Here is a 25,431-nt window from a genome sequence, read left to right as displayed (position 1 = left end):
AATATTCAATCAAAAAAATTACTAAAATTAGAGCATGTTTCTAGTACAATTAACATCCTTTGCACTCATAATAAAATATTCAATAACTGGCCATTTTGCTTGTTGAAGAGGGAATAAAAGCATTGCTATTAATCATTTAGCAGTTATTTATTTGCCACTTTATTTTAAGTAGCCGGTTAAATTGAAACTGCACATGTTATTATTGATTTAGGTTTAATTTAATCCTTTAAAACAGAACAATTATTGCCAATTTATATGCCATTAAATTTTTTATGCATATGAACAGAAAATTCAATTTATGTTTAAGTGTAAAGTTTTTAATGCTTCTTTAAGAACTATAAAACTGACAATTGTTTCCAAGGATTCCTGAATCCTATGCTCATCTTAATCTTTATATCAACGGCTTTTAAGTAAATAAATCCAAAGGATTATAAATCACTTTCGCAAGTATAAAATAAAATGGATCCACAAATATACGGACATGCTTTGGGAACGTTATTTACAACCCAGAAAATTTCACTTAATGCAGGCATTTATTCTGCCAAAAAAAATTAAACATTTTAATGAAAAAAAGGTGGTGTAATAAACTAAAGGCCAAAGACTATCTACAGAAACACACTAAAGTGAAGGGGCTGGATTGTTATCTAGTGAATTGTATTTACAGCAATTATATAATTTGGATAATTCCAGCTGAAGTCCCTTCTTTTCTCTGACAATAGATTTATGGCTGCAAAATAATCAGATATTTGCCCCAATTCAATAGACTTGTCAGTACTAGTCTTGATTCAAGGATAACCTGTGAGTTAAATGAAAATGTCTAAAGAAGGCATGTTAGTGACTCCAATGTAAAATTCTAGCACCTCACTTCTATTAAGATTATCTTTTTAAAAAAGAGCATCTCATGTAAAACAAAGGCTGCACTTTCACAAGGGAAATGCTGTATGACACGGTATTTGCAAACATAATTCCTCTCGCCCAGTCCGAGCTTGCAGGGCTCGTGCCAGACTAGGGAGGACTGGGTGTTCTTTTCACTTTCCAGAAACAAGGACCAAGAGCTTCATAAAACATCCAGATGTTTACACTTTTTTTAGATGGAACTTCTTGTATTTTAAATGCCAGATATTAGCATCTTTGGAGTTGCAAGGTAGCTGTGTTGCCATAGGAAAAGCAATGGACAGATCTTGACATTTGGGACCTACTCCAGATTTTGCCACTGACCAAGCTGTGTGAACTTGGGTGAGTCTCTTAATCACTCTAGGCCTCAGGTTCCTCTTTTGTACAATAAGGGGAATGGGCTGAACTTTAAGAGCTCTAACAGCTCTAAGAATCCACCATTTTATTAAGTGGACTTGGCATATCATGTGAAACTTGGCACTGTATATTAAGCATTGGGAAAAGCATTTATTTTAAATTCAATACATTAAAAATTATGGTAATCAAAGCTTTCTGTATTTTCAAACTTGTCACAGAGTGGAAATAAACGAAAATGGTAAAGGTCATAAATTAAACCATCCTTTGGTTGCAATCTTCTTAATCCTCTTGACGAACTCACTGGAATGCAGGTGGTATAAATTTAAATTATACTTTGCGAGGTTTTGAACTTACTATTTACTTATTTTAACATAGTAATGCATCCTCATTTTGAAATAAGGTAGAAAGGAACTGCTGGTCTTTCTCTGAGAGCAATAAACCCCAGGAGTCACTGTGGCTTTAGCATTTCTGGCAGGGATTCTGCCTTTAATAGACACAATTCATGCCCTCGCACACTCCATACTTCTTTCTCTGACTGCTCATCTGTTACGATGGCACCATGCCTGCTCTGAGGAGTGCACCAGGGTTTAACAACAGCAGAGTTTGTGAGCAAATTAATGAACATAAAACAGAAATGACTAATATCTATGACAAAAAGTCACTTCTCTATTGTCATGTGAAATAAATAATTAATATGCTAGTAGCTAGCCCCAAAATACTATGTGAAACCCCTAGAATAAGGTATGCAGTGTAATGTATTTGAAGAGGTTGGCCAACCAATCTAATAAAGACAATAGAAATCAACATGGATGAATATCAACTCCTAGAAACTCTCAGAATATCCTTAATACTATAATATTAGAATGAGCATTAAGCGCTATCTTTATACTCCTATTCAGTGCAAAAACAAACAAACAAACAAACAAAAACAAAACAAAAAATGTACACCTATGAGAGAAAGTACTCTGTCCTCAGCTTAAATATTTCTGATGGGTACTACAAAACAGTCCAGAAAAAAGTTTGAGGGGTGCGAAAATGTTGAATTTTGGTCCTTATCCACTATCCATTTTGGTTATCCAATGCTGCTATTTAAGTCCTAGAAATCATCATTCAATACTTCACCTGACTCTTGTATTATTAATCTGAAACGATATCTATGAAAGCATTTGAAAGGGAAAATTACATACCACTGTAAAACAATAAAAATGAAGATTATTATTACTGAGTCCCTTTCTTACTTTCAGACAATTCTGAATATTCAGTTTAACTAATAATTCCTCACCGTGTCTACCTCCCATCCAGTAATTTCTGGCACAAGGTAGTTTATTAGACTGAACATGGGATCTTTTGTGAAGATTATAGTTCCCAGGTGACGAGAGGAAGATATCCACAGACCTCAATGAATGACAACGCTTCCCAGGAGAGTATGAGGAATATAGACTACTATGACACTGCTGCCCAAAGTAAAACACAATTAAGGTTATTTATTCTGAGAGGACTGTACCTTTTAAATATTTGTATTATTTTAATAATATTTATAATTTTACATGCATCTGTACCCTGGCCTCAGCTTACTTCATATTAAAATTGTTATATCTTTAATATTTGTTAGATAGTAAAATTGAATCCTTTATCAAATTGGGCCTTGATCACCTATCTAGATACTTATAGTTAGAGGCTCAGGCTCTGCCTCTAAGCAGCTGCATATATCTATACAACTCTCAGAACCTCAGTTTCTTGTCTGCAAAATAGAGGTAATAATACCTAAGAGGCCCTTGTAAAGTAAATGAGAGTATGCATAAAGCAAATAGTTCTACAAATGGCAGCTAATTATATTTTTGTATCCTTGTAAACAAGACCTTATTAAACACATATACTAAGTACTGTACTGCTGCTCTCTGATTTTTTTTTTTAAACATATAAGGTTTCAGAAGTCCCCAGGACTGAAGAGGTTATTTCTAATGCTCTAGGAATTATATTGATCTCTTTCTTCGTGAGTGCTGAGGGTCATAAGGCTAGTTCTGGAGTGGGGTTTAAGGATTATCATGTGAAGATCCTCTCTCCACTCTTGATTCATTCACTACTGTCAATGCTGCTCCAATTTCCATTAAGTAAAAGGTTTTCTCTAATCCATATACATTGAACTATGGCTTCACTTGGGTGAGATACAAAGAGTAATTGCTTTGAGGAGGTTCTAGTAACAACGAAATGTAAGAGTAGGGCTCAAGTGATTTGTCAGGCAGCTTTTAAAACTGTTATTTAAAAAAGCAAGAAGAAAGAGATTTTCCTTGGTTTTACAGCAAGACTTTGATAATTTTTTGAACTACAATTCCCAAAATGCCATCTACCTTACAGAAACGAAAGCCTGCCTGATTTTATATTGAAAGTCTGAGATCAATTTGTGTACTTCACGGCTCACAAACTCCTCAGATCCAAGCAATGACACACCTAGGCAAGCTTTCCAAGACTAGAGTGAGGCAGAGAAAGGGGCCAATAACGAAACATCCACCTGAATAATGTTTTTGAGGCATTATTTGACTAAATGTTTCAGTTTTGTTTTTCTTTGTAGTGAAGAACTGGTCCACCAAATGTTCAATGTATGAAGCACTATGCAGCCAAATGATCACTAGGGATGTAATGCATTCTAACTCTGGGGATTATCATCTACCATTTAACATTTCCAATGCAAATCAATCTAAGGAAAATAGCATTATTTAAGGATCCCTGAATCAGAAGACCGAGGCCCTAACCATAATTTTGACTTTTAAGTATTATTCTTTATTTTGAAATATATTGAATGGTACTTACATTGTCCTTGGGTAAAGAGCAAGGTTAAAGTCAGGTCTCTGAGCACTGACTCAAAGAGGAAAAACTCAACACTGCGGAAATGCCACTTAATGGATCTTTGCTTTGGTTTCTTCATCTTAAAAGTATAGACAAGAATACCTATCCATCGGAAAAGATCTTTCCTTTATGATGCCCTATTTCTGTAAATAAAACTGCTACCATTTATTACCTAGGAGTAGTATGACTGTCTCAGATTAGAGCTGAGTGTTCTGCTCTACTACTCACTAGATGTAATAAATGGGCATAATAAAACCTTTTAAAATCTCAGCTGCAAACTTTAAAATGGGATCATTATAGCATCCACCTATCAGGGCTGCCATAAGGATTAAATGAAATAATACATGTAAAGTGTTTAGCTCAGTGATAAGCTCATGATAAGCAGTCTATAAATGCTAGCTATTGTTATTAGAACTTTGAAGTAATCTTTGGCTTCCCTTGTTTCTTCAGTCATCATATCTAATCTATCACAAAGCCATGTCAATTCTTTCATTATACATTGTAAATGAAAAGACCATTAAAAAGGATACACACTCATATAAGAATGTATATTGGTTAACTCTGAGGAAGAAGACGGGAATGAATTTGAGAAGGGGAATAAAAAACTTTACCTGTAACATTTTATGTCTTTTAAAAAAATATATCTGAAACTAATATGGCAATAAACGTTATAAGCATTTTCTCTGTACTGTTCTGTACGTTAGAATTTGATCAAAGTTTAAAAAAAAAACAATATCAATAGTAAAACAACAAACATCCCCTCATAGCACTATGACATTAGACAAGTTACTTCACCTCTTTTAGCCTCGTTTTCCTTATTTGTAAAACGAGTATATGTAACTGCACTTTCTTGCAGGGTTACAATGAAGAATTAAGTGAAATTACAGATGGGTCTTTAAAAAGAGATGTTCTTGTTGTTATAGTTGTCATTATTGTTATAATTTTTTCATTTGGTAGTCTCTTTGTCCCTTTTGCATTTATCTTCTAATTTAAAATGCACCAGCTTGTGGAAAAGAGTTCCTTAAACAGTACTTCATCTCACTGCCTTTCCCAAGAATCTGTATTCTCTCCTGCTGGTGTACCCAACCCAGTTCAGTCAGGTGTGGCTATCTGACTGAAGTCTTCCTGATAACCTCTTTTGCTCCCAGAATTATGGCTGCACCTTGGTGACAGCACTTATCACTTGCACTGTACTTTGAGATTCCCTAAAAAACATATGAGCTTGATTCAACTCAATACTCCCAGTCAAAGAAAGAAGGAAGGAAAGAAGAAAGGAAGAAAAGGACTCAAGACCAGGCTTGAATTCTGGCTTTGCTTTGACTATATTCCTGGGATGAGTCATTTGAGTTCTGTGTTTGGTATCCTATCTGTGGCATGAGCTGGTTGCACTCCATGATGGCCCTATAATCAGGCCCTCACTCAGTCCATTTCCCCTATACACAGAACAGATCCTCTGCCATTGAGCTCCTTAATATGACACACATGTCACTCTAATTCTGTTCTTGCTTGCCCTTGTTCTAGACTTTACAATAAACTTTCCTCAATATATGTTATCCCTAATTTTAAAAAAGTATCATATATATAACTTATAAAGAGCCAGTCACTGTTCTCAGTACTTAATATATTTCGTGTATATTAATTTACTTAAGCATCACAATAACTCTGTAAGGTAACCATTATTATCCCATTGTTACTGACAAGGAAACTGAGGCACAGAGCGATTAAGTGGACTTGGTCAAGGTCATACAGATAGTAAGTGGCAGAATTTGAACCCGATGGTCTATTTTAGACTCTATGTACTTTACCACCACACTAAAACTCTTTTCTAACCAATAGCTTTTAACTTCTATACTGTATCATATCATTTATATTCTAATTAAAACTGAGTGATATTACACTATTTTCTCTGATAGTCTTTGGTAGCTCAGAGCATAAAGTTAATACCCCATTAATACTAATTATTAGAAATTGAATCTTTATATGATTATATGGGCCCTAGTTCAGGTAGAATGTACTCCCAGAATGCACTTTACTGACATTCATAACAATCCGGGGTGTTAGGCAGGCTGGTTCATTTGACAGGTGAGAAAAAGTGAAATGCAAGAGAGTTAAGTGACCTATTCCAAATTATACACTAAGCAGCAGTGCCTGGACCAAACCAAGACTATTAATTTATTTTTTAAATAATAAAACAGTGAACGTGGCAAAAAGCCTGGCTCTGAACTGTTTTTAGCTGCACAGAGTCCTGTCTCACACACATTACAAGGTGCTCATTATGAGAGCCTTTCCTTACTCTCATTCGAGACAGTACCAGTAATTATTTAATACATTTCAGAAATCAGTTATCTTACACAAGTTCCTTACCTATGATTCGCACCATTGTCTTGGATATGGAAGTTGTCCTTGCTGGCTGTCTGAGCTGCTTTTCTGCTTGCTTCCTCTTCTGTCTCACTCAAGCTATCCTGTGGAGGGCTTTCTTCCTCTAAACTGTCAGGCTCCATGATGTTGTCCTGGATTTGGTCTTCAAGTTTAGATTGGGCCTTAATCTCTTGAGTGAAGCTTTCTGAATCAGATTCCAAGGAGTCTTTTGAAATTAGATGTAAGTCTTCTTTCTTAAAAGGTGTTTCTGTGGACTGAGGCTTTAAGTTGATATGATGGACAGGAGATTGGCTAGAGAGCTTGGGAATTAATTTACTATGACTCATCTTGAAAAGATACAAAAATTTACAGGAATAGTCTTGTTGATAGGAGCAGTTGGCTGAATATTTAAAGTTGTAGTTCACAAAAACATTACCTAAAAAAATTATATTTGTGTTATTCTGTGACTACTGAAATCTCTTTAATTCCGATGTTAATCAGAAATTTAAATATAAGAACCTTGTTAAATTACCTGCAGGCTTTTGTGTGTATTCTTTTGTGTGTGTGAGGTCTATTGGAAAAACTACTGTGTTTTTGTCTCTGATGTAGAGCTCCTAACCAGCCTGGGTAACCGAAGGCAGCTTCACCGAAGGAATCAAATGACTGCCTGGAAGCACATTCCTCCTCCAGCTTCCAAGGGCCTGTGACAGACAAGCCTCACAAGCCAAGCGGTAATTACGGACAGGACTTTGATGGCCTTATTTCAAACACCCAGGACACTGATACAAATATGCCACAGTTCAGTTATATTCATGTATAGAGTAAGACAGGTTCATGGTCTACCTTGTGAAAAGTAAAAGAGGGTGAGAGAAGTAGTATGTGGTTTGCAGAGTTGGAACTGTAAAGAGAGAAGCTGTTTTGTTCCTAGACCTATATTGGCTGGCTTCATTATTTGGAAGACTTTTTAATACCCGGGTTTCTACTAGATAGGAATGTGTAATTTAGGGGGCCATTACATGGATATCAACCTAAGTTCAATATGATAAAAAAACATAATAATGATTAAAACTGTTCAACAAAAGATTTGGCGGCCTTGTTGATAGAGCAGGCAGATAGACAAGATATGAGCTGGAAGGAGAAAAACCCACAGAGGCACAGATGTGGTCACCATAAGCCCTGATAGGTCATTAGAGGAGCTTAAGAATTCTGCCACTGGAGCAATTCATAGTGGAGGCTAGATGTTCACGTACCTGAAAGGGCTGCTGTCCTGGGGAGTGTTCAGAGGGTGGGAGATTGGTCTGAGTAAGAGCCGAGATCTGTTCTAACTCGATTAAGAGCGTTATTCCAAGTGAGTCCTCCGTGCTCAAAGGGCTGTTATAAAGACCGATGAGCCAGTTTATGGAAAGGGTGCTCTGAGTTCATATCAGATTGAAAGGAGATGATGTTTTTGGATTGTGCTTCCTTTCATTTCTATCTAGTATTTCTCTTTGCTCTGTCTTCTATCTCACTGCCTTTATGCCATTTTTTTCCTGTAGATCAGATAATAGAAACCTTCACCATCAGAGATTACTATAAAATTTGTTTTAAGGGCTTGCTCTTGTTCTTTTGGCAGATCCTAACTTTAATTAAATAACATAACTTTACTCCTATTCCTAGAATTGCTTATAATGTTGACCTTGTTGCTATGTTCCCAAGAAACATCATCAACTCCTCAGAGGAAAGCACCTTAACAAACAAAACAGACAAAAGGTAACATTCATATTTAAATACATATGAACTGGTTTTCTTTTTAATTCACAGTTCCCCCTGTTGGCGGAGTAACATATTACTGTCTAACTATAAAGACTGGTTTGTTGTATTGTCTCTTATTTTAAAAATACATCTATTCATTCTACTGTATTATTTTAATATTGATAAACTGATTAACTTTTGCTTTTTAGGATTTTTTTAGAAAGTAGCAAATCCATCAATAGCAGCATGTTATACCTGAAAGTTTTAAAACACTAGTTTTACTGTAAGAGTTCAAGTCACTGTACTTGGGATCTTAAAGGAAAAGCTTAACATAACCATTATATTTCAATTTGGAATCTCTCCTTCAGGAAATTAATCAATCCCTTCAATTTCTCTTAAATGAAACAGACGAATGTCTCTGAGTTAAATCAATAAAAAATGTCCATAGAAGATAATACTTTTGTTGTTAACAGATTAATGAAATTTGGGAGAGTATGAAGAGAGCAAAGCCAAATGCCAGAAAAGCTGGGTCTTCTGTGGAGGCCTGATCTTATGAAAGTACGGGACTAAAGAAGGACAAGCTGGTAGCTGAACTAAGTGAGAAAGTAGGTATATCAAATGTGATGAAGGTGGCTATATTGTGGCACAATACTTTTCCACTGAAATTTCTGACCAAGAGAGGCAAACGAATCTCCTAAACAAACAGGAAATGGCCAGTTCTCTAGGGAACTAACCGTGGGTCTAGTTTACTGGGTGAAACGAATTTCCTTCGGTGGGTTAAAAGGAAGTTTGCTTGCATTCCCCAAGATGGATGGTAGAGAAAAAGTTGCCCTGTTTTGGAACAGGCCAGAAGCTGCCCATAGAGACGTTCGGTTTGTTTTCTCCCTTTGCCTTTTCTTTGATGGACAAGACTGGGCAGTAAGGGGCGTTTTAAGGCCCAGAAAGTGACGATGTCCATCGTGTCTGGTGCCCTGGACCGGTCTTAATTAATCGAGGACAGGGCCGCTGTGGAAGTCTGGGCACCAAAGCCTTTTCAGAGCCTACACCCCCTCTCCCCACCCCCCGTTTTCCAAATGCCGTCGAAGGCCGGCTCTTTCGAGTTCTCCCGGTTCCGATCCAGTTTCCTCAGGAGGTTTTCTGCTGTCCCCACCCTTAGTCCCAGCTCTTCCCGTTTCTGTCCCTGGGCGCGCCTCCCACCCCGTTCCAGGGCAACCGCCCGTCACCTGTCTGGCGCTCCTTGTCTGCTGCGACCCCGGCAACCCCGCATCCTCCCGCGCTACCGCAGCTGCCCAGGCACCTCCCCCGGTCCCCGCCCGCCCGCGTCGCCCAGCGCTGCCCTGGAGACCGAGACGCCGCGTGACTGGGGCCTGGCACGGCCGCGGGCGGGGCCCCACCGAGCGGGCGGGGCCGTTGCGGTCGCCGCCACCACGTCCGGTGACACCTGCTCAGGCGGAGAAGTTGGAAGCGGTAGTGATGATGGTGTCAGGGGGCAGACCCCCGCGGGCCCCCGGGAGCTCTCGGTGAGGCTGCTGCTGTCTGGCCACTCTGACTTTCTAAAGTTGGAAAGCGAGGGCAGGCATGCTGCTGAGAATACGTGAACTCTTACAAATCAAGGAGAAGACTCCAATTAAAGAATGGGCAAATGACTTGAACGGAATTTCATAAAAGAAATCCAAACGACCAATAAATATTTGTCGTTGATTAAAAAGGTACTTAATTCATTAATAATCAGAAGAGGGCAAATTAAAACAACGGTGGATGTGGCATCTTATTCACCAGATGGGCATAAATTAAAGTGCCTGACGGTTCCCAGAGCTGGGAAAGACATAGAGCAAAGAATCCTTATGCTGCAGATGGGAGCGTGAAGTGGTGCAACCTCTTTGGAAAGTGGTTGGACAGTAGCTAGGATATATATGCCCTATGCAATTTCACTTTTACGTATTTACATTAAGAAAGTGTGTGTCCGTGTGTACCCAAACTGGAAATAAGAATAGAGTGATTAATTAAATTGTGGTATTCCATATACTGGCATGCTATACAATAATGAAAATGAATGAAATACAGCTGCATGAAATGATACAGAGGCATCTTAAAAAATATAATGAGTAAAAAAACCACAAAACTCAAAATACATATTGTGTGATTTTGTATTTAAAAATTAAAACAGGCAAAATCAAACTGTATTCTGTTTATGGATGCATTCTTAGTGGAAAAAAAGCAAAATAGTGGTTTTTACTAAAGTTAGAATCATGGTCAGCTCTGACAGACCAGGTCAGGGTTTTGGGAGAGAGTGCTTTTGAGATTCTATGTCTTGACTTTTAATACTGGTTATTTTATAACAATTCATTAAGCTATACATTTATGTATGTGTAAAATATTATTAAAAAGGCTTTAAAAGAAATAAACGAAGTGTTAGTAATTATATTTACATTAAAATAGCATTAAAACCACAAGTAGATTCGAATAACTGTCTTTGACAAAGTAAGAATGCTTCAATACCAGTTGCCAAATAAATGATAGGGAGCACAGAAAATTGGGAAATACCCTTACTACTGAATTTATTTTTATCTTGGTTTTTATTAAAGTTAGTTTTTATTCGAGTTAGTTGTTTTGTTTTTTATTTTTTCGACAGCAGGGACCTTGTCTTATGAGTGCACAATAGGACTTCAATGTGTTTTGAAGAAAGGAAAACAAGGTAGCAGAAAACATTGGTGTAATTCTGCCCATGTGTTATATAAATTAACATTAGAGCAACTGCAAACATGCAAAGAAACCCCAAGTAGAAGGATTTAGTCCTCATGGCAGCTTCCTGAATATGTAATGGAATCAGTGCTGAGTCATTCACACTTGATCACCTCTTATCTACTGGTCAGTGAAAATTGATGCCATGGTTCTATCACCAGACAGGTGACTCAATTCTTGTCAACTTCACAAGAAAAAGAATTCACAGATAGACAGCGAAGGCAATGAAGCAACAGCTCAAGTTTATTGGAAGCAAAATACACTCTTAAAAGTGAAAGTACATTCTCAGACTGGAGAGTGGGCAAGCTCAGAGGGAACTCCCTTGCCTTGTTGTGGGTTTGGGGGTTTTATCTATTGATCTATCTAAAGGGTGGAATATTCATGGTTTTGGGTGGACTCTATGTAGAAAGAAGGTAGTTTTTTTGGAATTAGGGAGACACCCCTTTTCTTGCCTCTTTTGTGTTTTTCAGAACTGTCAAGGCATCAGATGCATGATGGGTACAGCCTTAACTGTAATGCTAATTTATTAGTAGCTGTATAATGAGGAAATAATTAGGGTAAAAGTGAACAAGGCCTGATCTGTGTATGCGTCTTTGTGGAAAGACCACCTGTGTCTCTGGGTCAGGATGCTGTGGGCTTTGAGCTCCTCTAAGGGCCTATCAGGGCTCATGGTGACCATGTCTGTGCCCTTATGGATTTCTCATCTTTCAGTTCATATCTGTCTATCTGCCTACTCTGACAGTTCTTTAGACTGTTCAAGTGCTTTCTGCATTATTCAGAATAGACTTTATGCTGCTTTTCTGAGTGGTTCCTATGTGACTCCAAAGTCTACCAATCCAGCAGCTACTTGCAGAGACAGACAGAACATGGAATACCCTGAGCTTGATTTTCCTCCTTCCTTCTCTGTAATGGGTATCCTGACTTTTCTTATTTAGAGTGACCAAAGACAGTAATAATAAACACAAATGGCAGTCAGAGTCCAATCAGGAGACGGAAACCACACTAGTTATTTTAACAGAAATAATTTAATATGAAGGTTCATTAACTGAAAAGTTAAAAAGGAAACATAGGTATCAAGGGAGTACTAACTACAGGAAGCAACTGCCATCCCTAATTCTGGGAAAACACAGGGGGGAATTTAGAATTATTAACGTTGAGAGCAGGGTCTCAGACTGGTACTGGTCTGTGCCCTGTTAGGAACTGGGCCACACAGTAGGAGGTGAGTGGTGGGCAAAGGAGCGAAGCTGCATCTGTATTTGCAGCCTTTCCCCAGCGCTAGCATCACTGCCTCAGCTCCATCTCAGATCATCAGGCATTAGATGCTCATAGGAGCACTGGTCCCTGGTGCCAAAAAGGTTGGGACCTCTGGTTTAGAGGCTTAGAGGAAGGGGCTAGAGCCAGGAACCAGGCTTCTAAGGAGGAGAAAATCCCAAGCTGATGGGTGCTGTTATCTTTGAAAAGGTATGATGAAGCTAGTTCTGGGAGTATTGGGAAAGGGGAATGAACTGCTGCTGCTACTGAAACAGACTGAGCTGCTGGGATAAAGAAACACCATTAGGGTGATGCTGAGAGGAAGAGGATAGCAAAGGAGGAGCAGTCCTTTTCACTTTTCCAGCCTTGTAGTCTTCATCTAGTGCCCCCGACTGGCAGAGCCTAACAAGGAGCTGGCTGGCCAAGGAGAAATGAGATTTGCAGAGGTTGCCTCAGCATCACAACAGAGAATATGAGTGTGTTTGAAGCCGAGAGATGATTTAATAAGCAGCACAGTAATACCCTGTTCTTCAGAGTTCTTAAGGATCATAGAAAGCAATCAAAATAAAGCCATAAAGTGCATTGTTTTTATCAGCTATTATGCTAATAATAGTAATGATAATTTACATATGAATATTTCTCAGGGTCTGCAAAGTGCTTTTGCATATATTATCTATTCAAAATTAATCTCGAATGGAACCCAAACTAACCAAAACACTAAGAAGAATGAGAAAAACAAGTACAGAATAATCAAAATAGAAAGGCTAGTAGTACTGAACTGATTTTAATCCTTCCCTACTCCCACTCAATCCATTCCTTCAACTCCTTTCTTTCCCTCTCCTAATCTGTAATTTGTGCTCTGCTTGCCAAACCCTTTCCTCTACCCCTTTCTCTCTTGGTTTATCTTCTACTCAGTCAACAAGACCTAGTTTCATCTCCTTCAGGAAGAAACTTTGGACAGTTCTCTGACACCGTCCTCATGTTTCTTACACTAGGATAGTTCTCAACCTGGAGCATTTCTGGCCATTTATATTGTCTTGATTTAGGGGAGTGCTACTGACATCTAGTGAACAGAGGTCAGAAATGCTGCTAAACATCCAACAACACACAGGGCAGCCTCTACAACAAAATAATTATCCAGTTCAAAATATCAGTAGTGCTGAGGTTCACAAACCTTTTGGTTGACAAATGGCCCTTGGTCTGGGCCCAAATGCATGCTTCTGTCTTTATCCATACACATGTATGGCATTGCTTTCTAATTATCTGTTAATGATTTCGTCACCTCCTTACTGTACTATAAACTCCCAGAGAGCAAGGACCAGAATTGTGCCTGGCACCCAATAGATCTTCAATAAACATTAAACAAAACCCACAATGTCCTTACATTTTAGCACTTGAATGGAAGGTAGCCCATAAGGCCTTTTAATAGAGATATTCTCTTGTTTGGCACGTAATTGAGATGATTAGATAATTTATTATTAAAACCCAGAATACAATCAAGAATTTTAAAAAGATGCTATTAATAAATACACTAAGACAATCAATATAAACTGAAATTGTCCTGGGTAGCCAGAAAGTGTCATTACTCTATATGTAACTCTAACAAGTTTGTTTATTTATTTATTTATTTATTTATTTATTTATTTAGTAACTCTAACAAGTTTAAATGCCTGGTTCTTTCACATAGATGTTAAATTAGAAGGAGCAAATTAGAAATGAGTAAGGAAGGCCACTCTGAGGACAGAGAGAAGGGACAGTACCAGCAAGTGAAGGGACAGAAATACCACAAAAATAAGGGACTAAAAAAAAGTGAAGCAACCTGGGGTCCTTTGACATATGCAACAAGCATCCTTATAGCTGAAAAGCCTGTGTGAGAATCATAGTATTATAGCAATCACAATGATTAATTTCCATGATGATTAATTTTAAAAAACTCGTATAGAATAGACAAATTTGATAAAAAGCTAACTAGAAAGGTAAAAATTACGCAATATATTTGCAAAGATTTTTATCCAAAATATTAAAATGTTTAAAGTTTCAAGAAATAAACTCTCAATTATCCCCTGCCCCTCAAAGTATTTGTTTAGAATGACCAGTGTCGAAAATTTTAGAGAGTGAAAGTTGTAATAAATATATGTTTACACAGCCAACATGATTTAAAAGACAGAAGTATAAGTAACCCTAACACTGTTCTAGAAGGAGTCAAGTGCTGGGGGAGCCCAGAGGAGGAGAGGGGAATTCTGCCTAGCTGGGATCAGAAGCTTTCAGAATGAGATGATCCTACAGCATGGCTATTATGAATACGAATTAACAAATTCTCAATTACTGCCTCTTTTCTTTATTGTTTCTTGGTTTTCTTTCTTAAGAATAATTTTAAAACATTTCTATTAAGGAAATTTAAGAACATACACATCAGCAGAGAGAAAAGTATAGTGAACACGCACATAGCCCTCACCCAGCTTCAGCAGTATCAACCTGTGAGCAATCTTGTTTTTACACATACTGTGCTCTACTCCCACAAAATTACTTAAATGCAGATCCCAGCTGTTATATGGTTTCATCTGTAAATACTTAAGGCTGTATCTCTAAGAGATAATTTTTAAATATCTGCAATAGTATTATCACATCTAAAATAAAATTAACAGTGACTCCTTAATATTATTTAATACTGAGTCAGTCTTCCGACTTCCAGATTGTTTTCTACATGTCTTTTTATAACTGGTTGGATCCAAACAAGTCTATAAAGTGATTTTTTGAAAATAACAGCCTTAGCAAGATACACATCTCATACCACACAATTCACCTCTTTAAAGTGCACAATTCAGTAGTTTTTAGTATATTCATAAAGCTGTGCAACCATTACAACTAATTCTACAACTCCCCCAAAGAAACCCCATACCCATTAGTAGTCACTACTCATTCCCTCTTTTCCTCAGACCCTGGCAACCACTAATCTACTTTATCTCTATGGATTTGCCTATTCTGGATATTTTGTATAAGTGGAATCATACAATATGTGTTCCTTTTTGTATGTATGTCTGACTTCTTTCACTTAGCTTAATGCTTTCAAGGTTCATCTATGTTGCAGCATGTATCAATAGTTCATTCATTTTTATTGCCAAACAATATACCACTGTATACCACATTTTATTTATCCACTCATCAGTTGAAAGACATTTGGGTTGTTTCTACCTTTTCACTATTATGAGTAATACTGTTATACACAGTCATGTACAAGTTTCTGTGTGGATATATGTTTTCACTTCTCTTGGATATATGCCTAGGAGTGGAATTACTGGGACACTTGGTAACTATGTGTTTAATATTTTGAGGCATTGCTAAGCTGTTTTCCAAAGCGGTTGAAATACTTTATATTCCCACCAATAATCTACGAAGGTTCCCATTTCTCTATATCCTTTCCAAAACTTGTTGTCTGACTTGTTTATTGTAGCTATCCATGTTAGTGTGAAGTTCTATCTCACTGTAGTTTTAACTTGCATTTCCCTAATGACTAATGATGATGAGCATCTTTTCATGCACCTATAGCCATTTTTATTACACAGTGATTTTAATGATGTATTTCCAATTTCAGATTAAAGAGTTAGTGTTGGAGCAATCTATAAAGGTGACCTGTCTTTAAGCTTCCTTGTTTTCTGGTATAAAATCTTTCAGGCTCATCTTATACATTTCTTGCCCTGATCTAGTATTAGCCATTTCTCCAATGGCTAATTGGATTGTTTTATCTAGAATGTTATTTAGAGGCCATGGTCTGGGCACTAAGGATGCTTATTGCTACTGGAATGATTATTATCTCCAGGCTATTTCAGTGGAAAAAGCCAGAAAATACTTTTTTTAAATTTCTTTATTCAAGAGGAAAATACATTACTAGTGATTTGTTTCCAATTCAAATATAAGAACACAAGATTTTTACTTATTCAATTTTATATTTATGTTTCTTTCATGCTGAAAATCTTGGTTCCAGTGATAGTAACATATTTTGTGTAGGATAAAGTGTATAGTTAGTTATTTTATACTTTGAAAATGACTACTAATGTTGTGACTAACAATATGACTATTGAAAACAATTTAAGATTTGTTCGTAGTTCTTTTTGCCATCAGGATATATCCTGACGGTGTATATACGTAGTCAAATGTCTTTGTTTTAAAGTAACCTGAAATAATTTTTCCCCGAGTTGCAGTTTTTTTTAAGAAATTAATTTTTAATTTTGATTTAATTTTTAAAATGATTATGTAAATCATTTACGTAGTTTCAAAGCCAAGACTGTAAAGCCAGGTACATTTAGAGAAGTCTAACTTCTACTTCCACTCAGTTTCCTCTTAGCTCATATAGGTGATGACTTTCGTTAGTTTTTAGTTTAGCATTTCTTCTTAAATAAGCCAATATGTACATATTTCTAACCCACCCTCTTTCTCAAATTAAAGGAATCTGTATACTCTCTCCTATGTCTGGCTTTTTTTCATTCAGTAATATATCCTAGAGATCACTCGATAGAAATATACAATGAACTTCCTCACCATTCCTTTCATAGTTGTATAATACTCCATGGTATGCCCAAGTAGTCTCTAATCGATAGTTACTTGAGTTGTTACAGATGGTGTTGCAATGAATAGTTGTGATATTGTGATATTGCAAATCACAATATCCTGGTACCTGGCACAGAACTTTCAAAACCCTTGCAATTTCCTAAGTGATAAAAGTGATTGAAGCATCTTTTATAATAATATTTGGTCTTTGTCCCTGGTTCCTGAAACAAGAACTTCTAAATCCTGTAGAGTTTCCCGAGTGAGGGGGTGAGAAGAGCATATTTGGTTATTGACAATAAGTGCCTTCCAACCCCCTGAGTTTATGCTAATGAGGTGACTCTCGATGGACCCTTAGATAGCTGCAGGATTGGGGCTGGTTTCCAGAGGTATCAATCATGTGATTAGAGGGCTAGAAGTTTCAGCCCTACCCCCCACCCTTAGGATTGAAGAGAGAGGCTGGACAATGTGTGAATCATTAATGTTCAATGATTTAATCAATCCTGCTTATATATTAGAACCTCTATGAAATCCCCTAAATAATGGGATTCTGGGAAGCTTCTGGATTGGTGAACGCATCCATGTGCCAGCAAGGTGGTGCAACCCAACTCCATGAGGCCTGAAGCTTCTGTTCTCAGAACTCTTCTAGACCTTGCCCTAGGACCTCTTCCTCTGGCTGTTCATTTGTATCATTTATCATGTCTGTCATAGTAAACCTTTAATAGTATAAATTTGAAGATAAGTAGATTTGAGATAGTACCTTTATCATATACAAAATTTTTATTTGATAGCACCAATAGTAAAACATATTCCTGTAATTGTTACTGATTTGTTTTATAAGATGAGATGATCAAGTTCCCTGAGTTCTTCTGTGAGTCTTTCTTTAATAACAGTCCCTTTGTGCAGTCTCTGTGAGCTTTAAAGTTAAAATGCTTCATAGCCACTTATCAAAGTGTTCTCAGTAAATAAACCCAGACTCAATGGTTTGTCTCCATGCCACTGTTTAAAACTAGTACAGGGAGAACTCAACAAATATATAGGATAAAAACACTAACATTTGTCATTTACTTATTACATATCTAATACTGCGCTGGACATTTTGCCTGCATTATCTTTTATCTTATTAAATCCTCACATTAACCCTGTGTGGTGAGAACTGTTATCCTCATTTTACAGATGAGAAAACTGAAGATACAAGAGGTTATTTCATGACCCAAACCACTAACCACAATTTGGGAATAAGGAATTTAGGGGGAATGTGGGGGTGAGAGAGAGAGAAGAAGAAGAAGAAGAAGAAAGGAATTCCCTCCATTTTAAAAAAGTAACACTGCCCCATTTATTTGTTTTAGGTTTGTCTCCACTAAAGGAGGTAATTAGAACATTTGGTCTAGATAACTGAGGCTTAGTCTCCCTCAAACAAAACAAAACATTGGAAGTCATAGAGTTTAATATTTTTCTAAAAGGACACAAGTTTTATTTCACAAATCAGGACTTCATTCGAAAGAAGTGTCCTGTCTTAATTAAAAATTGTGACCTATTAAACACACAATAGAATATACAAATGTCAAATGATAACGTACACCTGAAAATTGTATAATTGTATTAACCAATGTTACCCCAATAAACTTAATTTAAAAAAATTGTGACCTATTGTTTCACTGGGCAGAATTATTTTCTCTTTTTAAATGTCATTACATGGTACTCCCACAAATTTAAGCTTCTCTACAATAGACAAAATATCTTTTTTAAAAAATAAGAGGCATTTTATAAATTAAATAAAATGTGAAGCATTTGGGGAGAATATAAGAAGTCTTTGTTGCCTTAATTTTGGTTTGCTTCCATCTGAAAATAAGACATAGAGAAGAAAAGGTAAGAAAAATTAACGTATTTCAACAAGTCTAGAGAGTAATGATGACAAATTTGTTCATGACAAAATTGCTCATGAATGCATTACAGGAAGGAAAAAGGCTTTTCTCTTAGAAGTTATAATATTGTAAAAATAGAACTACATTTCATATAGACCAAAACCCTAGTATAAATATAGCAAATTGTCATGACTTCAAACAGAGGAAGTAACATGCAATTATGTCGTTTGGTTAAATCAGTGTATTCGTGAATGATCAGCAGTTCAAACCATCTTCATCTGTAGGGAGCCTCGCCACTTGATGTGTGCTCAGTCTTTGGGTAGTATAATTTTCTCTCTGTTATGTTCACCTAATGATAGATGGTATAGCTAATACGTGGCACCAGAAAACTTTGTTTTGGGTGGGTTATTATTATTATCATTATTATTATTATTATTATTATTATTATTATTATTATTATTTTGAGTAATTTGAGAGAAAGCAATATAAGCAAACTTTTAACTTAGTCTCCAAAAGGTAAAACTAAGAAAGATCATTAAATAGAGATTTTTATGTTGCTCTTTAGCTCCATCTTCCAATATATAAGAAGATGTGAGCATGAAATGCTCTTTTGGGGGATTTAAGTTATATGAAAAGAAAAAGGCATAATCCTGCTTTGGTCTCTTTAGGAGCCAGGAGACCAAAGTTCTAATCTCAACTGTTTTACTAATTAGTTGTGTGGTCTTTGATGTCTGATGAAACCCCTCTGGGCCTCAGTTTCCTCATTTATAATACAAAGAATTGCTCTAGATTAGTATTTCCTAAATTGTGTTCTTTAGAACACTAATGTTTCCTAAAACAACTATTTTATAGTTTAGGAGCTGAAAGTAATTTAAAATCCAGTTTACCTGGCCTAAACAACGAAGTGGGGCTCTTATTTTATTTACCAAGAAGTTCTGAAATATTCAGCAGCCTGAGGAAATCAAGGATTTTGTGTCACTCTGTCTCTTTTCTATGGCACCCTCACCATGTTAGCTCAAATTCCTTGATGGGGAGAAAATGCTGGTGGCAGTTCCAGGCATCACTTGCAGTTATGACAACAACATGGATAAAGCAGGATGCTTTCAATCTGAGTGTCTCTTTTTATCATAAAGAAACATCTTTCCCAGGTGTCAGCTAGAAATTTCCACTCCTGTCTCAATGGCCAGCACTGTTTTATGTGCCCAAACCCAAACTAATCACTAGCAAGTGGAATGGGACCATGACTGGTTCGAACCAATCATGATTTCTCCTTTTGGATGGGGATGAGGCCCATCTCCTCTAAAGTACAGAACAGTAGTGGGGGGCAGATACTAGAACAAAATTAAAGATCCGCTAGAAAGGAGGAAGACATTGGCAAATGGTCATTGGGTGGGCAACAGTCATGAATTATTCTAGCTGGTTAAGTTTGAGCTTTGCTGGCTTAAATAAATCTAAACTGATTCCTTTATGAGAAGACTTTGAGAACCTTTACTCTGTTAATATGCATGACCTCTATGAGAGAGAGAGAGTGTTCAACAATTTTCAAACTTGACCTCAGACAATTTTTTGTTATTTTCCCCCCACAGAACACCTGTTAATATTTCTAGTCCACCAGAGTTCCTCAAAATACATTCTAGGAAATGCTCAAAGTGAACACTAAGATCCCTTCTAATTATAGTATTCTGTGTTTACCGATAATACTTGATTTAGATTTGTTGAGATGCAAGAAATCTGTAAATATAGCTATTGTATTGGTTAGGGTCTCTGTAGAACTCAAGCTGGGCCATTTGAGAAGATTTAATAAGTGAACTAGTTACAAAGCTTTGTGGGAACCAAAAAAGACAGTGCAGGATCCCTCTAGGCTTGATGAAGTGAAGGAAGTACATAAATTCCAGAACCAGAGACAGAGAGAACTGACTGACAGAAGCTGTGACCTCAGGTCAGGAAATACAATTAGTTCCTTGAAACCTTGCACACACATTTTCTGCTCACCTGCTGGTATGCCACATTTCCTAACTGGAAGCCACAGAGAGGGCAAGGGACAAGGGAGCCCTCTTGACATAGCCCAAAGTGCCAGTGTTCTAGGGTACCCAGCAGGTAGAAAAGAGTGGAAAGTATGGAGGGGCAACTGAAAGGTATTGAGTACAGCTATCTAACATGTCATTTCTTCTTAAATCCCCTGGAATCATCCTACTATGGCATTAAAACCAGACAGGCCCATGTCAGCATCTGGGCTCTCTCCTTAATTGGTTAAATAATCTTGGTAGCCTCCTAAGCCATTTCATAGAGTTGAGAGCATTTGTCATGGGCCAAATGTGTATTATAATATCTGCTTTGCAAGATTGTTATGATGCTTAAATTAGATACCCATAAAAATTGTCTGGCTCATAGTAGGTCCTCTATAAATGTTGTTTTGTTTTTCTGTCTTCTCTCTGCTACTTGCTAAATATAAATTGAGAAACATGGGCTAGGCACTATGTAAGTTGGATGTTCTTTGTCCATAGAATGTGTTCGGCCTCTGTAACTGGGGTATAGTTCTACACCTTGTAGGACTAGAAGACTCATAAGGTCCTCTGTCTCCAGAAAAATATAATATTTCTAAATATTATTTCTAATTTTGCTTTAATGAAAATATTTTTACTTCAGCTAGATTTGAAAAAAAAAAATTGGTTTGTGCTACGTTAGGGCACCCCAACCTGTTGGAACCACTCAGGGAGCTTTAAAAAAAATGCAGATCCAAAGCTTCACTTTTAGGTCTGCTGAGACTAATCTTTGAGGATAAGCCTGAGAATCCCTGTTTTATGAAATCCTAGGTTTAATTAGCTGCGATAAGCACCATCTATGAAGTAAAGCTATTTTTTCCCTCTGCATTGTTTTCAGAATATGAACGACTTGGTGAATGATTTCTGTCTTAGAGCTGCTACAAAACTATAAATGATGTGCTTCACCTTGGTGTCTTAACTCTCTTGTAAATCAGGACATTTGGCTCATTTCCATTCTTCTAACTCTTTTACTTCCCTTCTCTCCCCAAACAATTCTATCCTGACATCATTAGGTAGACTATAACAAAGTAGGTGTCCATAGTGGTGCTGGTGGGGAAGTTATGGAGGCCCAGAGAGGGGTTGCTGAGCCCCAGCCCTGTGAGGAGTTAGCGTTCCTAGGAGGACTGCCCAGCATGTGGTGTCCAAGTCTGAGTGGGGTGCAGGGTCACCATGAGCAGTGTGTGTATTAATGTGCAGATAGGGCTTCTATACAGTGGGGCAACCTGTGTGGGGTCAGAGCCCAAGCTTGGTGAGGACAGCATCCACGTGGCAAGATGGGAGCACAGTGTGAGAAGTCAGAACTTGAGCAGCAAGAGGAAGACATCCTTGAGGAAAATGGGATGACAGCAGAGATAGAAGACTGCTTACATAGAGAACTTTGAGCAAATAGATAAATATTTAAGGATAATGAAAGCCAGGTTTCTCAGAAAGCATAGTTACAAATACAGAAAGGAAGAAGACTAGAATAAACTCAAGGTTTTCAATAGACAGAGTTCAATACACACAAACACACACATAAACACGTATATACTTATATGTATAAATACATTTCATGGTTCTATCTACTGAGATGACTTAAACAGTGATATCCCCAAAGCAATGAGAACACCTAGCCCTTGAGTCTTGGCTTTTAAAAAAATATTTCCCAGTAAATGAAACCAGAGATCCTTGGAGAAATGGCTGATTATAGGGCCAGGGCAGGAAAAATTTAAGATAAGCCTAGAATATGCTTGTACCAGAAAGCAAGAAAGTGCTCAAAGACTGAGGACAAGAAGGACACAAAAGCCTGTTTCCACAATTTGATCATCAAATTAACAACAGATTAATTTGATAGCAACAAGTTATAACCTAGTGAATAATATAAGATAGTAGCAGATTGTAACCCACTGAATAACAGAGGAAAACATGAGTCCATGCAGACATAAGTAAATACATGAATAACTTGAAAGTATGATGAGAAACAGGATAGCTACATAGTTTTAAAGCATTTCTCCACAAAATATTATCTTAGAAAGGAGAGAAGAGTAACTGTTACATAGAGAAGTTTGGCAGACACCGCCTTAATCAAGTGATCAAAGTGAACATCATCAATAATGAGATAAATAAAATACAATGTGATAAAACAACACTTCTACAATAGTCCTGTCAAAATTGTGTAACCTGAATCTAATCATAAGAAAACATCAGACAAAGCCAGACTTAGAGACAGACTACAAAATAATGCCTATACCCTTCAAAAATGTCCAGGTCATGAAAGTGAAGGAAAGATTGAGGAACTGTGCCAAAATATATAAGACTAAAATGTGATTCTGAACTAGATCCTCTAGGACAATTGGAGAAACTTGAACAGAGTCTGAGAACTGTCAGTAGAAATATATTAATGTTAATCTGATTTTGATGGTTGCATTGTAGTTATAAAGGAGACTGTTCCCGTTTGTAGAAAATATACACTCACGTATTTGGGGTGTCATGGAGCATCATGTCAACTTACTTTCAAATATTTCAGAAGGAAAAATGCTTTGTTCTCTTTATGACTTGCAGTAATTTTGTGATTGTTAAAAAAAGTTATCAAGAGAAAAAAATCAGCACAGCTAGATCTGACCTCTGTAACAAATTACAAACTAATAATTTGAGTGTATATGGTAGAGTGTGTGTGTGTGTGTGTGTGGGGGGGGAGTATTATTTTAGAATTAAGTTATTCAGATCCAAACAATCAGAAATGTCACAAATAAATATCAGAGTTTGTTCTACTTTAAATAAACTGATGGGAAGGGGGAAAAAGATATGCCACATGTCACTTTCACATGTGAAAGTAGGAATACCACCACTAGAACTTGGAATACCACCATTAGAAAAAGAAATAGATGTATGTTCTGCTCTAGGTTAAATAATTTTTAAAAAGTATCTATTAGGTCATTAGTAAATTAAACTCATTATTTTTCTTTTGTATGCTTTTGTAATAAAGTGTCATTAAAAAAAAAAAAAGTCACCAGGTCAGCTTGCGTGATTTAGCAAGAAAATCTAAGAAAATTGAATCTTTGGGCCTACCTTGAACTCACACTTGTCTTAGGGTGGTCATGCTCATCTGACTGATTAGTTATTATGTATCACTTCTCCCTGACAGTGTACCTGCTGGTTACATCTTCAAGTCCATCTTGAAAGTAAGCTCCCAGGACTAGAGACCTTCTTTAAGTCCTTTTCATCCCAAAGTTCTTTATTTGGAAACCAAAAGAAAAGATTAAAAAAAAAATTTTAAATAGTTTCACTAGTTCCATCTAAAAACTGTTCCTTCACAGTAAGATGTTAGTTAGTCATGCAGACTTAATCCCAAGGTTTAGTAGACTCTTCCTGCTCTGAAGTAGTGTCAGGCATAAGAGGTTATTTACTTATTTTTTTAAACTACGCAGCTTTATGTCCATGGTTTGGTCCTCATTTTGCTGCTTTTAATCTGGGGCAGATTGACGAGGCAGGACACCATCTTGCATTGCGCTCAAAGTATGTTTTTTCTGTCACAGTAATCGGGCTTCTTCCCATAGGCTGTCCACGGAAGTGATGATGTGATTGCTTTGAAATTATATTTTCTATTGCAGGGAGCACTACACAATGCTCTCTGGCATCTGAGCATACTCTTCTTTTAATTTTGAATGGTGTGCATTTTCCTTCTGCTTTATTTTTGCTTCTGAGTACAACTGTGTGATATAGTTCATGCAGCTCTTAGAACGGGTAGCTAAAGGAAAACCATTTCAAAGATGAAAATTTATTTGAACAGCATTGCACCTCTTTATTTGAAACAGTGATTGCACATGATATTTTTAGGTCCATGTGTTATGTCTTAAAAAATTGAATCTGAATTTCATTGATGCCTATAAATTATCTAAATGCATTGTTATAGTTTAATTTTGAAAAAATCTTGTTACATAAAGAATACACTCATAAACCTGACATAAACATATAGATATTTTTGCTATAAGATAACACATATGTTGCTAAACAAAAACCGCATTGCCTTCAGCAAAATTTTATACTATATGTCACAGGGCTTATGGGTAAAATAGTGTTGCTGCTGACCATTCAAAGCCTATGCAAATCTACACAGACTGTAGTGGCTCCAGAGAGTGAGTATCTTTTAAGTGAGCACAACAGAGTTGAAATGCTGTATTTGAGGGCACTGAGGGAAGGGGGATGGAAGTGGATATCAGAGCCCAGGAGAAAGTGAACCTCCTTGAGCTGTGGCAAGCCCCTGGGGATAGACCTTTCTGGGGAGAGAGTCCTGAGTGCAGGTACTCACTTTAAACTTTCTTAAGGTGTAACTGCAAGGACATCTGCTTGTTCAGCAGCTTAGAGCTTTTCTTTTCCTGCTAAAGGTTGTAATTTTACTGCTTTAGTTCCCCTTTCCTAGGAAAATCGGCATAGGAAGCAACACATTTACACATTATAGTGACATCATTTACACATTATATTGACATCCTTCTACACATTATATTTACACACTATATTTACACATTATATTGACATATGAAGAGACTGATGTTATACAAACATGGGTTGCAATACAACAGACTGTATGTAGCTTACACATTTTCCCCTCCCACCCCCAGTTCTCACACAGTCTGATCCCTTGTACCCCTTTCCATGCTAGTACAGCTATTCTTTCTTTCAATGTCACACCCTATTAGGTCAAAACAAAAAAGGCCGAGGTATTGTAAAGACACACTTCTGACAAAAGTCTCAACAAAACTGACAGAAACTAGTGGCAAAGCTTACTGCATTTCTTGGAACTCTTAGCAGATAGAATAAATTAATTT

At 37.0% G+C, this 25,431-nt stretch overlaps 2 protein-coding genes across 6 annotated transcripts in view; both read right to left on the bottom strand.

Moving 5' to 3' along the window:
* The window catches only part of JHY (junctional cadherin complex regulator), a 66,894-nt gene extending 57,442 nt beyond the window's left edge, over positions 1 to 9,452 (bottom strand). For 2 of the 3 annotated variants that reach the window (XM_039874728.1, XM_039874729.1), the window contains exon 1: positions 6,460 to 8,307. In XM_039874728.1, the coding sequence (XP_039730662.1) occupies positions 6,460 to 6,800 (341 nt within the window). In that variant the 5' untranslated portion in view covers positions 6,801 to 8,307. Of the gene's footprint in view, positions 1 to 6,459; positions 8,308 to 9,407 lie in introns of those variants that run through there. The other variant, XM_039874727.1, reaches the window with a different exon arrangement.
* Positions 9,453 to 23,858: 14,406 nt separating this feature from the next.
* CRTAM (cytotoxic and regulatory T cell molecule) overlaps positions 23,859 to 25,431 on the bottom strand; it is a 29,789-nt gene continuing 28,216 nt past the window's right edge. For 2 of the 3 annotated variants that reach the window (XM_039874720.1, XM_039874721.1), the window contains one exon: positions 23,867 to 24,353. In XM_039874720.1, coding sequence (XP_039730654.1) covers positions 24,223 to 24,353 — 131 coding nt within the window. In that variant the 3' untranslated portion in view covers positions 23,867 to 24,222. Of the gene's footprint in view, positions 24,354 to 25,431 lie in introns of all 3 variants that reach the window. The other variant, XM_039874722.1, reaches the window with a different exon arrangement.

The sequence above is a fragment of the Pteropus medius genome, unplaced genomic scaffold (assembly GCF_902729225.1).
Source record: "Pteropus medius unplaced genomic scaffold, Ma_sr-lr_union100, whole genome shotgun sequence".
Taxonomy (NCBI): domain Eukaryota; kingdom Metazoa; phylum Chordata; class Mammalia; order Chiroptera; family Pteropodidae; genus Pteropus; species Pteropus medius.
This window is presented reverse-complemented; position numbering and strand designations above follow the sequence as displayed.